This window comes from Hyperolius riggenbachi, chromosome 1 (genome assembly GCF_040937935.1).
Source record: "Hyperolius riggenbachi isolate aHypRig1 chromosome 1, aHypRig1.pri, whole genome shotgun sequence".
Lineage (NCBI taxonomy): Eukaryota > Metazoa > Chordata > Amphibia > Anura > Hyperoliidae > Hyperolius > Hyperolius riggenbachi.
This window is the reverse complement of record NC_090646.1, coordinates 34,206,189-34,219,133: the sequence shown is the minus strand read 5'-3', so window position 1 is coordinate 34,219,133 and position 12,945 is coordinate 34,206,189. Positions and strand designations below refer to the sequence as shown.

At 42.6% G+C, this 12,945-nt stretch overlaps 1 protein-coding gene across 1 annotated transcript; it reads left to right on the top strand.

Moving 5' to 3' along the window:
• The first annotated feature begins 4,518 nt into the window (after positions 1-4,518).
• On the top strand, positions 4,519-6,150 carry LOC137545823 (posterior protein-like). Its single transcript, XM_068267536.1, has one exon. The coding sequence runs from the start codon at positions 4,519-4,521 to the stop codon at positions 6,148-6,150; it is 1,632 nt and encodes a 543-aa protein (XP_068123637.1).
• Positions 6,151-12,945: the final 6,795 nt, after the last annotated feature.

Here is a 12,945-nt window from a genome sequence, read left to right as displayed (position 1 = left end):
ACACACACACACACACACACACACACACACACACACACACACACACATCACAGACACACACACACACACACACCACACATCTCACACACACACACACACACATCTCACACACACACACACACACACACACATCACAGACACACACACACACACACACACACACACACACACATCTCACACACACACACCACACACTTATATATATACACACACATATATATGTACACAGGGGCAAATCCAGGATTTCCAAGGGGGGGATTCCTGAAAGTGGCGTGTGGGTGTGGCCAAAACATGGTGTGGGTGGAGCCAAATACTAGCAGTTTCTAGGCTAAATTGCACCCAGGGTGAGGGCGTAAAATGCGCCCCCAACGTGGAGACAGGTATAGGTGCCCGCAGTATAGGTAGCCAGCTATAGGTCCCTCCCCCCAGTATAGGTAGCCCATATAGTTGCCCCCAGTATAGGTTAGATAGGTATATGCCCCCCAGTATAGGTTAGATAGGTATATTCCCCCCCCAGTATAGATTAGATAGGTATATGCCCCCCAGTATAGGTTACATAGTTACATAGTTACATAGTTATTTTGGTTGAAAAAAGACATACGTCCATCGAGTTCAACCAGAGAACAAAGTACAACACCAGCCTGCTCCCTCACATATCCCTGTTGATCCAGAGGAAGGCGAAAAAACCCTTACAAGGCATGGTCCAATTAGCCCCTAAAGGGAAAAATTATTTCCCGACTCCAGATGGCAATCAGATAAAATCCCTGGATCAACATCATTAGGCATTACCTAGTAATTGTAGCCATGGATGTCTTTCAACGCAAGGAAAGCATCTAAGCCCCCTTTAAATGCAGGTATAGAGTTTGCCATAACGACTTCCTGTGGCAATGCATTCCACATCTTAATCACTCTAACTGTAAAGAACCCTTTCCTAAATAAATGGCTAAAACGTTTTTCCTCCATGCGCAGATCATGTCCTCTAGTCCTTTGAGAAGGCCTAGGGACAAAAAGCTCATCTGCCAAGCTATTATATTGCCCTCTGATGTATTTATACATGTTAATTAGATCCCCTCTAAGGCGTCTTTTCTCTAGACTAAATAAACCCAGTTTATCTAACCTTTCTCGATAAGTGAGACCTTCCATCCCACGCATCAATTTTGTTGCTCGTCTCTGCACCTGCTCTAAAACTGCAAAATCTTTTTTGTAATGTGGTGCCCAGAACTGAATTCCATATTCCAGATGTGGCCTTACTAGAGAGTTAAACAGGGGCAATATTATGCAATATTATGCTAGGTTAGATAGGTATATGCCCCCCAGTATAGATTAGATAGGTATATGCCCCCAGTATAGGTTAGATAGGTATATGCCCCCCAGTATAGGTTAGATAGGTATATTCCCCCAGGATAGATTAGATAGGTATATGCCCCCCAGTATAGGTTAGATAGGTATATGCCCCCCAGTATAGGTTAGATAGGTATATTCCCCCAGGATAGATTAGATAGGTATATGCCCTCCAGCATAGGTTAGATAGGTATATGCCCCAGTATAGGTTAGATAGGTATATGCCCCCAGTATAGGTTAGATAGGTATATGTCCCCCAGTATAAGTTAGATAGGTAAATGTCCCCCAGTATAGATTAGATAGGTATATGTCCCCCAGTATAAGTTAGATAGGTAAATGTCCCCCAGTATAGATTAGATAGGTGGAGGAAGGTGCCCCTGTGTGGGGAGAAGATTGCCCTGGGGAGAAAAGACAGAATAAAATGATGGAGGCACCAGCCGCGCCAATATGGGATGCGGGAGCCGGCTTTATTCCTTGCTCCCTCCCTCCCTCTGAATGCCCCCACCTGCTGTGAATGTGTGCCCGGCTCCCCCATGAGTGTGTGCGCAGTGGAGCGGTAGGTCCTCTTACCGCAGATCAGGCGCACCGGCAACTAGTCTCTCTGCTTCCTGTGATGTCATGGTAAACAGGAAGCAGGAGACTCCAGTTGCTGGTCCGGTCTCGGTGCAGGGGGGTGTTCCAGACACCCGGAACACCCCCTTCCGTGCGCCACTGGTACACACACACACACACACACACACACACACACACACACACATATTATATATATATACTGTATATAAATACACACACACACACACACACACACACGTATATATACAGTATATACACACACACACACACATAAAGACTTAGTGTATATTTAAAAAGATTAATAAACCAATAAACTATAAATAACGTTTTTGCATTAAACCATAAAAATTGATCTAGGAAAGGAACTTTCAACTCTTAAAAAACAAAAATATTGTTTTTCGTGAAACAATAAATATCGTTTTTAGTAAAAACGATAAATATCGTTTTTAAAAAAATATTGTGCGTAACCAGGCGCCATTATTTGGCCGGCGCCATTTTTAACTGGACGCGTAAAACAGACATGACGTGTCAGTTTCTTAGCTCAAGTGCTAGGTTCACACTTTAACCAGATCTCCAATGTCCAGCCGGAGGGGACAGTGCAGTATCCATTCTGATGGTTCCTTTGTGTTCCTGAGAAGATGTGTTTCCATCATGTGGCCTAATTCACCAAGTAAGATTGCCATATGCTGGCAGACAATGCTAATTTTACCATTACCACCAATTACAGATAAGCACACGTTGCCCAATTAGCTCAGCTAGACCTGTATTACCTAAATAACTGTTGGATATGATTTCTATCCAGAACATTGGCATAGGACACATGGTGAAACCATCTCAAAATGCTTGCTGTGTTACAGAAACCAGATCAGGTCACTGCTATTATTACCCTGGGAACAGAAACCATCAGAACCAGTCTAGTGATTAAATGGCCAGTGAAACTGGCATTATCCTATCTCAAAGAATGGGACCCTTGGATGATAAAGCCATAGAAACCGAGGGGACAATGGAAGTTCTCATGGGAAGCAGTCTTGTTAGCAGATGGACAATACCCCAACAGTTTCTGTATGCCTGAGACAATGAGGGCATGGTCACCTTTCAACATCAAACACCTGTGTGAGTGACACCAACATCACAGGACCTCATGAGTGAGGTTACAGCGCCACCTGGAGGTCCAACGAAGACATAACTGGCAAGGACAGGGGGGCGGAATGATACCTGAGCTGGGGGTGGTCGTGTGGGTGTGTGTGTGTGTGTGATGAATGGATTTCTTGGCTATTTAAGCCATAAGAGAGAAAGGCTAGGAGTTCTCTCCGAGAAGAAGAAGCTTTCATAAGGCTCTATAGATTCCATCAGCAGCAGCATAGAGAGACAACAAGCCTCCATTTTGATTAAGATATAGAGTGCCTGCATTGATACGCAATTAGTAGATAGGACTAGAGGAGCGCCTTAACTTGTAACTTTTCTGTCTACTTTGTTATGCTTTTCTTTAATTTGGAAGAACAATAAATAACTTGACTACAACCAAGGACTGTTATTTACGCAAGTAGACTAGGAAACCAAGTAGCAGATATATCATTTGGCACCCCAGATAGCGTGTGGAATAGTCAAATCCACATAGAACTCCACAATATTGTAACTGCTACAGAAAACGGATCAAGAACATCCAGTCGCTGCAATCCAGGTTTCCTAGACGATTGATGAAATCCACCTGACGGTTACTACAGACGCCAGGACTCCTTTGAAGAATCCAGGTCCAAGGTATCACCTGAGTTTCGCGCTGGTCGTGAAGACAGAGACGCCTGAATCGTTACCTGAAGTGCTGTGAAGTATTCCATCGCTGAGCGGACGCGCAAAGCTGGTGAAGTATGAACACTTTCTTATCTATGACTAATATGCATATATAGTACTGTATTGCTCTTGTTTTTTGATGATGTTTGTTAGTTCTTAATTGTGTTAGTAAGCCTGTATTAGCTATTCAGTGGTTGCCGGCAGAGACAGGATTGATCACCCTGTGCTAACTGAAGTACCCATAGGATCTATAGGAATAAAACCAGACGTTTTTGAGGGAAAGTGAATTGGAATATTTTCTAGTGTTCACGTGAAGGGGAAGTAGCCTTCTGCCCAATAGGAGACCTCTCTGGCCTGGATCTTAGATCAATAAGAAATTGGTCTGTGTATGTGGGATACGGTCAGTTAGAAGTAGGTAGAGCATTGAACCAATTTGTGTAATTGGATGCACGATACCTGTGGAACAGACTTGTATGTCTGAATTGATAGCTCTAGGATACGTATTACATGTATAAGTTGTTAATAACACTTGTGTAACTTGGTATTGACATTGGTGTAACTGGTTATTGAAACTAGTATAATCGGTATTGAAATTGGTGTTGTTTGTATTAAAACTGGTCTAGTTTTGTATTGAAGCTAGGGTATTTAATTGTTGAGAATTGTGTAAGTTGTCAGTCATTGAAACTTGCTAGCATTGTTGTGTTAAGTGGTCTCAAATTGTCTTAGTGAGACGATAGTGAAGTACTGTTTGTGTGTTTTTGTAATCAAAGTTTTTTTTTTTTTAACTTTGAGCTCCGTTACTGGGAAATTGTAAAAATGGAAGTTGTTTCAGAATTCCTTAAAAAGTATTCCTCTGCAAATTATCGCTCATGTGTGGATGAGGCTTTGACTCATCAGTATAGTGATTTAGAAAAGCAGTGTGAAATGCAGAATGAAAGATTACAGACCAAGGTTTCTTCTAAAAAAAATAGAAAACAGAGAATGGCCAATCTCATTGATATGTTAATTAAGATGAAAGAGCTAGCGTTACAAAAGGAGTTGCAGTTTTACACTGAAAAAGCTCAGCTAAGAGAAGAAATTGATAGCATTACAAAAAATTGCTTAGCCATGGATATTAAAAATAATGCTTGTGAATGTGAGGAATTGAAGGAGGAAGTTGATAAACTTTTTGTAGAGAATGGTGATTTACAAGAGTGTTTAGATGATTGTGATTCTAGATGTAGACTCAGGGAATTACAGATAGCATCTTTGGAACAAAGAGAGTCACAGAAAGACAATGTTATTCAAATGCTTACAGAGCAGCTGGCTCAAAAGGAACAAGGTTTACAGTTGTTAAAAGCACAAGGTAACAATGCATGCAACCAGGGTAATAGCTCAGGTTACAAATCCCTGGGAGAGGAGCAAAGAGGCAGAGAGGAGCATCCGATTTGTACTGCAGACGAATCTCAATCTCCTCCTGAGCTGTCATTAAATCAAAATTCCACACTCTTTACTCCTATCCCAGACAGGATTGATCACCAACACAGAAATGCTCAAGGGCAAGGTCATGCAAATCATAATGTGCACTCCACAACACTCTCTATACAGGATCGCACAAACCTGTGCCAGATATTGGGGAAGTTTGACACTTCAGCCTCACCTGTCAGCCTCTCCAATAAGCTGGAAGCTGTAGTCACTCAATATAATTTGGGAAACAGAGATGCCTGTGCGCTACTGCGTGCATGGCTCCCTTCACAGCTGTGTGAGAAATTACTGCCTCCTGTGGGGACTCATACTGGTCTGTTGGCAGAACTTAATTCCAATTGGGGAAATGCAGCAGACAGAATGGGAGAGTTACAGAGAGTGATGGGAGGGAGAGATGCTAGAGGAACCAATGCGCTAGAAAATGCCAGATTTAGAAAAGGTGAAGACCCTGTTTTATTTTGCAGTGAATACTTGTCACTGTACAAATCCACATTTAATTGCCCAGATATGTCTCCTGACGACGGTAGTTTTCTTTACTCGATGGCTAACAAGTGTACCTTTGTGGATTATCACACAAAGATTGCACTCAGAAATGCTAATTCATACCAGACATTTCTGAACATAATAAAGGACTGGATTCAGGAGACAAATCAGGACAATAAAGTGCAAAGGAAAATTGCAGAGGTAACTAAGAGTGAAGGAAGAGTCAGATCCACTGGCAAATGTTATAAATGTGGGCATATGGGACATTTCATGAGAGACTGTAAATTGAACAGGAGAGTAGGGGGTAACAGAAGTTTTTCTGACAGGAAAGATCAGAAGAGGCCTGGACCAGACAGGGTGCAGAGGGAAAAAGTCCAAGATCCCGATGTTACCCTATATGGTCCACTCCTAAAAGAGCTAGAGAGGGTTAAAAGTAAAATCGCTGAAATTCCAGAGGAATACAAGACCCCACCCCCATCCAATCCTTATGTGAAACCATAGGGATTACAGGCCCCACCCTTGTCCCCAGTATGTCAACTTGAAAGGGACAAGGGCAATAGACCACATATCCAGGGAGCGGTAGGGGGCCATCGCGCTGATATACTTCTGGATACAGGAGCAGCTGTCAGTTTGACAAATATGACATTGACAGCGGACCCTAATGGCAAGTCAATTTTTTTGAGAGGTTTTGGAGGTCAGGTAGTTCCTGCATTGCAATCAATGCCAGTGCCCATAAACATAGGAAACCTGGACATACAACACAGTATGTACCTGTCTCCTACACATGAGGGCACCATCATTGGATCAGATGTGATGAGAGCACATGGTTTGGTGGTCGATCTATGTAATTGGATGTTGTGGAGAGGGTCCAGGTACAAAGGGAAGGTTTGCATGATTACTGACAATTATGGGTTGGCATCAGTGAAACCCAGTGACACTATGGATCCCAGAGCATTGTTAAAAACGAATGATCAAAGGTTAGCTGAAATCTTGTGGCAGCATGACAAAGTGTGGGCGACATACAAAAATGAGTGTGGCAAGGTGACAAATATGATTGTCAAAGTAGAAGGCCCAGATCCCTTACCACAGAAACAGTACAAGATTCCCCCTGAATCAATTCCATTTGTACAGTGCACCATTGAAAATTTGTTGGCACAAGAAGTGATTAGAGAATGCCAATCAACAAATAATGCACCCCTATGGCCAGTAAAAAAGGGTAATGGTTGGCGACCCTGTCTAGATTTCCGTGCACTAAACAAATGTACCCCATCTGTCACCAATGTTGTGGCCAAAATGCCCGATATGATGACAGCGCTCAAATCATCTGCAGCAGTGTGTTCGTCTATCGACGTCTCAAATGGCTACTTTTCGATCCCCATTCACCCAGATAGCCAATACAAATTTGCATTTTGTTTCCAAGGAAAGCAATACACTTTCTGCAGGCTGCCACAAGGGTTCAAGTCCAGTTCAACCTATTTTCATAAATGCATGATTGATGTTTTAAAATCTTTTTCAGAACCAGAATGTATCATTCAATATGTGGATGATGTGCTTATCCAGACAGACACTAGGGAGCAGCACTATGCTCTCCTTAATGAGTTACTAACATTAATCGAGAAAGCAGGGTTAAAGCTAAACCCAATGAAGGCCCAGTTAATGAAAGATTCTGTTTCCTTTTTGGGAGTTGTAGTTTCAAAGGGGGGGAGGACTCCTGACCCAAACAAATGTGAAACTATCCAGAAACTTCCAAGGCCCAATACAAAAACAGCACTGCGACAATTCTTGGGTGTTGTCGGTTTCTGCCGAGACTTCATTGAAGGATTTGCAGAAAACGCAAAACCTCTTTATGAGTTATTGAAAAGTGACAAAAGGCAAGCAGATCCGCTAGAGTGGGCAGAAGAACAGGAACAGGGATTTAAACTGTTGAAAATCACTTTAATGCAAGCCCCAGCATTAAGTAATCCCAACATGGAATTGCCATTTGCTATACAAGTGTACACATCAGATGTAGCAATCACGGCTGTGTTGCTGCAAGAGAGGCAAATAAAATGGGTACCTGTTGGATATTTTTCTCGAGTGCTTAGTCCAGTTGAGAGGGGATTTGATGACTGTGTCAGGAACTTGATGGGTGTGCATTGGGCGGTTCTTGCAACTGAACACATTGTAGGCTTTGGGACGCTGACTCTACAGACACCCCATACTCCCATTAAGATGCTTCTAGAACGCACCCTCAGTGGAGTATCATCCCAAAGGGTAGCCCGATGGCTGATTGATCTAACGCCTAGAAACCTCACGGTGATGCACAATGCCACATACGTTCTTCCTCAGTTAATGCAATATGAGGGTACGCAACATGATTGCGGAGAATTCCACCGAACAAAAACACAGGAGATCTTCAGATTAGGGGAAGGAAAGGAAGATCTCAGAGTCTGGGTAGATGGATCTCGGTACTGGGAGGGAGGAAGTTTCCACACAGGATACGCCCTGTGGTGTCCACAGACACGAGAGGAAATTTTGATAAAATGTCCCAGGAATTTCTCAGCCCAAAGAGCAGAATTAGAGGCAGTAAGAGAAGCCATTATGCATTTCAGTGCAGGCCCAATTACAATCTTCTCAGATAGTGCATATGTCACCAGGTCACTGACTGAATACATGCCCTTATGGCACACTAGAGGATTCAGTGATGCTTCCGGTAAATCCCTAATGCATACTGCAGTGTTCCAAGACATTTGGGCCAAAGCAAGCTCTGAACCACAAAGAGTGGCCATAATCAAGATAAAAGCACACCAGAAAGGCAGTGATGAGTTAGCAGTGGGAAACAACAAGGTAGATGAGCTAGCAAAAGAGGCAGCTTTGATAGGGGTTAAGTGGGCTCCCTATGATATAGAGGGACAACAGGCTTGGGAAGAAGAGGATTTTGAAGGCAGGAAAAATGATACAGACCTAGCTGAACTACTGCCTGTACTTAAGACCCCTACCCCTTGTTTAGCCGAGGAGCAGGATAAAGATGAATCCTTAAAACATCTTAAAAATCTAGTTAGAGGCAAAGCGGCAGATGTTCCTCAGGATTTTGTAATGCGAGATAACCTTCTCCATAAAAACACCATTGAAGGATTATGTTTTGTTGTGCCATCCCAGCATCAAAAGGACATAGCAAAGGAAAATCACCGACTGACAGGTCACATGGGTGTTCAAGGCACCTTAAAATTCATTCAGACAAAGTATTGGTGGGAAGACATGAATAACACAGTTCTGAAAATTGTTCAGGAGTGTCTTATTTGTGCTCAGATGAACCCCAGGCCAAAAGGCCAGAGACCTGTGCTTGCTAGAGTGCCTGTAGCTGAAGGCCCCTGGGAAAATCTACAAATTGATTTTATAGGTCCTTTACAAAGTGCTCCGGGAGGGTACAGATATCTGTTGGTGGTGGTGGATGTGTTTTCAAAATGGGTAGAAGCCCTACCTATGAGGAAAGACTCAGCTGCGGCTACCGCCAAGGCCTTATGGACAGAGGTCCTGTCCCGGTGGGGATTCCCAAAAACAATCGAGTCAGATAGAGGCACCCATTTCACAGGGAAAATCATGACCGGAGTTTGTAATCTGCTTGGGGTAGAACAAAGATTTCATGTACCATATCATCCCCAGTCCTCTGGCATGGTGGAAAGAATGAACAGAACCCTAAAAGAGAGGCTTAAAAAAATTGGTCCTACAATCGGGTAAAGATTGGTTGACTCATTTACCAACCATTTTAATGGCCATAAGAGGGTCAGCAGCCAGAGGCACGGTACTGACCCCATATCAATTGATGACAGGGAGAATCATGAATCTCAGCCACCCAGCTGATCCCATGCTCAGCACACCCCTGAAAGAGAGTGCGGAAAAGGAAAAATTCCTGAGTCAATTACAGGAGCAAGTGCAAAAGTATCTGCACTTTGCGGCCAGTAATATGGCTCCAAAGCAAAGGGAACACCCTAACAGACCACCGATTGCATTAAAAGTTGGGGATAAGGTGATGGTGAAAAATTTTGTACCCAAATCCTCATGGGATGCAAACTGGACAGGTCCCTTTGAGATCACCATAGCCTTAAGTGATCAAGTGGTCAAGGTTAAGCGTTTGGGCATTAAAAATGGCAAATGCATGAAAAGGAGGGAAGTGGAGAAATGGGTTCATGCAGATCAGTGTAAGAGATATGACTGTTAAGAACTGATACCGCACTTGTCTTCTTCTTTTCCAGAGCCCAGTGGAGCGAAAATTAACAGAACGGAGGCATCTGGACAATGTACATAAAAATTTTATTTTTCATGGTGCTGATTAGGCTGTGTAGTAGTGACACAGTGGAACTTGAGGAGGAATACTCTGGGTATGGAGATGAAGATATGGAATTACATAATCCAGAGTCAATAATGACAAAGCAGATAAAACAATGGATATATTTGCAACAAAAACATGAGGACAACAATAACAGGAGAAGAAAATCTAGACTGACAATGGATCGCCGTGTGCCATTGGAAACATACCAATGGGGCAATCAGGACGGAGATCAATATAGAAAGTTTTTTTCATTTGGCAGGTTTAATCCCAATTCCAGAGACAATAGGCTTTCATTTGTACACGGAAATCCTGAGTTTAAACTTGAATCTCTGCAGTCATATGTGAATGTGAAAATATATATGAACGAAACGGGTTATTGGTTGGGGGGTGAAAAAGGAACGCAGGTTCAAGAACACCAGGATATACACTATGGGATTATACATGAACACTTAAAGGAAGGAGAATATGTATTTATGTGTGGTGTATATTGGTATAGAAACCTGCAACCAGCAAACACACCCAAGGAAATTACACTCACATACAGGGATGAGAATCTGGGTGGATTCCAAAGGGTTCCGATGACACAAGAACGAGGTGATAATTTCATAATCGGGTCAATATCCAGAGCCTATAAGTCATACAGAGAGGCAGTAGGCTATTGGAAATGTGAAACAGCAGACATAGAAGTGGGGGAGATACAAATCCTCGATGGGCCATCGGAGCACTTGGAAATCTGCACAGAGAGCAAGACAAATGACTCGAGGGAGTATGAGTACTTGGAGTTAGGACAACCACTCCAAGTAAATCTAAATTCTAAAAGAACACTTATCACTGAGGTACAATATGCCATGTCCACCTGGCACTTTAACATATCTCAGTGGTTAATAAAGACCTACTATCCGGTATGTGCTAAATACACCCGCAATCAAGTACGTGGTTTGTACAACTGGATTACTCCCAAGAGTAATACGGGTAGACGTGCAAGCACCAGAAATGGGCGCCTACTCTTGAGGAGTAATCGAGAGAAAAGGGATGTATTTGGCACTGTACTCGGAGGAGTTGGTACAGGAATGGGAATCCTAAATGAAGCCGATATTGAGATTATAAGGAATAAGTTGTCTGCCATAGCATTAGATAGCAAACAAGGATTTGTTAAACAGAGAGAGATCAATGATATTCTTGACAACATTCAGCAAAAACATATAAACACACAGGTGAATGTTGCTAGGGATTTCATTGAGAACTTCAAGACACTGGTCGACAACGTAGTGAGAAGAGGAAGGAATACATCATGGGCGTTGGTCTGCACGCAAGGACAGACAGAACTGTCAACCAACATCAAATTAATAATACAGTCACTGCATGAAGGTGAATGGCCTTTTGAGCTGCTTTCCCAAGTTGGTAAACATCTCCCAAAACACATAACTTTTACTAGTCCAAAATGGTGAGCGAGTTCGTGGTTGGGGTGTACTGATCCAGATTCTGAAAAATGCTATGCGACTTCACTTATAGTGTATTCAGAGTCGTGCCTGGTTATTATATATGATATTAAGTCCATTGGTATACTAACCGGAGAATCTTTAATCTTACACCCGAGGCTGAACTTCCCACAGGTGATTAGGGAGAAGGGAAAATGGCAACAGGTTGATGTTTCCCTCTGTCTGCAGCGAAACCATGATGTATTGTGTTCCCCAGGTCAATTCAGGAGGGTAGATGAAAGATGTTGGGAGGATGCTTCCATTTGTGTGTTGGATGGAGAGAACATTGGCAGGGACAAGGCACCAGTGTACTATTTAGGACATAAAAGGGTTTGCTTTTTTGTCCTGGATACTACTAACGTAACATTAATCCTAGACCAAGGATGCTCTGTAACAGTATCTGTGGCTAGAGGCTCTTGGTGTACCCTTGGCAATGTTTCTGAAATCCAAACTACTAAATGGAACTATAGCATTCCTTCTGTCGCACGGTGGGTCATTGATTTTAAGTATAACAATCCTGTTGATATCCAGATGATGAATTTGGGAATGGGAAAAGAGTTACAGGATTGGTTGGAAAAGTTAGACAGAGATGAGTATGTGCTGAGGGAATTGCAAGAAGAAGGTGCTAATGCAACTATAATGGTACACCATGATCAAAATGAACTTAAGAAGGTGGAACGTATGTTAGAAACAGACTCAGAGGGCTACTGGTGGGAATATATCTTCGGTTATTCTAACAAAGCTAATACTATACTGAACTACTTGATGCACCCAGTTGTAGTGTTACTAATTGTTACCATAACTCTATCAGTAGGACAGATAGGCATGTGTGTTTTTATGAGGTACTTGTATAAAAAGATGCAGTTCCCTCCTAAGATGATGGGAACGCCACCAAACAGTGCAGTCTCCTCCTTCCAGGCAGAGACTCTACTGTGTGGGGTAGAACCGGAACGAGAGCAGATCTGTAAAAATTGTCACAGAGAAGGGCACGGCATACAGAACTGCTTCATTCCTTACCGAAAAACACAGATGTATATATGAGGAGTCTAATATGATGAAGGGATATAGGAAAGTGACAGATGAATGAATATAGGTATATGAAGAGTGAAGCATAGCCAATATGCCAGTGACACACCCTTGTGTGCCACACATATTCAGAACGGTTGGAGGACATAGAGACGAAATTGGCAGAAAAAATGGTAGCAACCGATGTAATGACTTTATTTGCATAATTTTTGTATTGTAATTTTTATGTATATAATAGTGAATGTATATGATTGGGTGGCTCCTCTAGGTCCAGGCTATCATAGTGGGTATAATACATTGGCATGGTCAGTGAGAATGAATTTGAATGAAAGGTGTGTAAATGGACTACCTGAAGCAAAGGTAAAATTCTCGCCCCTAGGAGCGGAAGAGAACCCAGTTATTGATGAAGGACTGTGTGTGTGTGTGCCTTTCAGGCACAAAGCGGCATATGTTGGATATGATTTCTATCCAGAACATTGGCAT

Excerpts from the sequence above, each read along its gene's own strand:
- LOC137545823 (XM_068267536.1), top strand. The coding sequence starts at position 4,519 with ATGGAAGTTGTTTCAGAATTCCTTAAAAAGTATTCCTCTGCAAATTAT.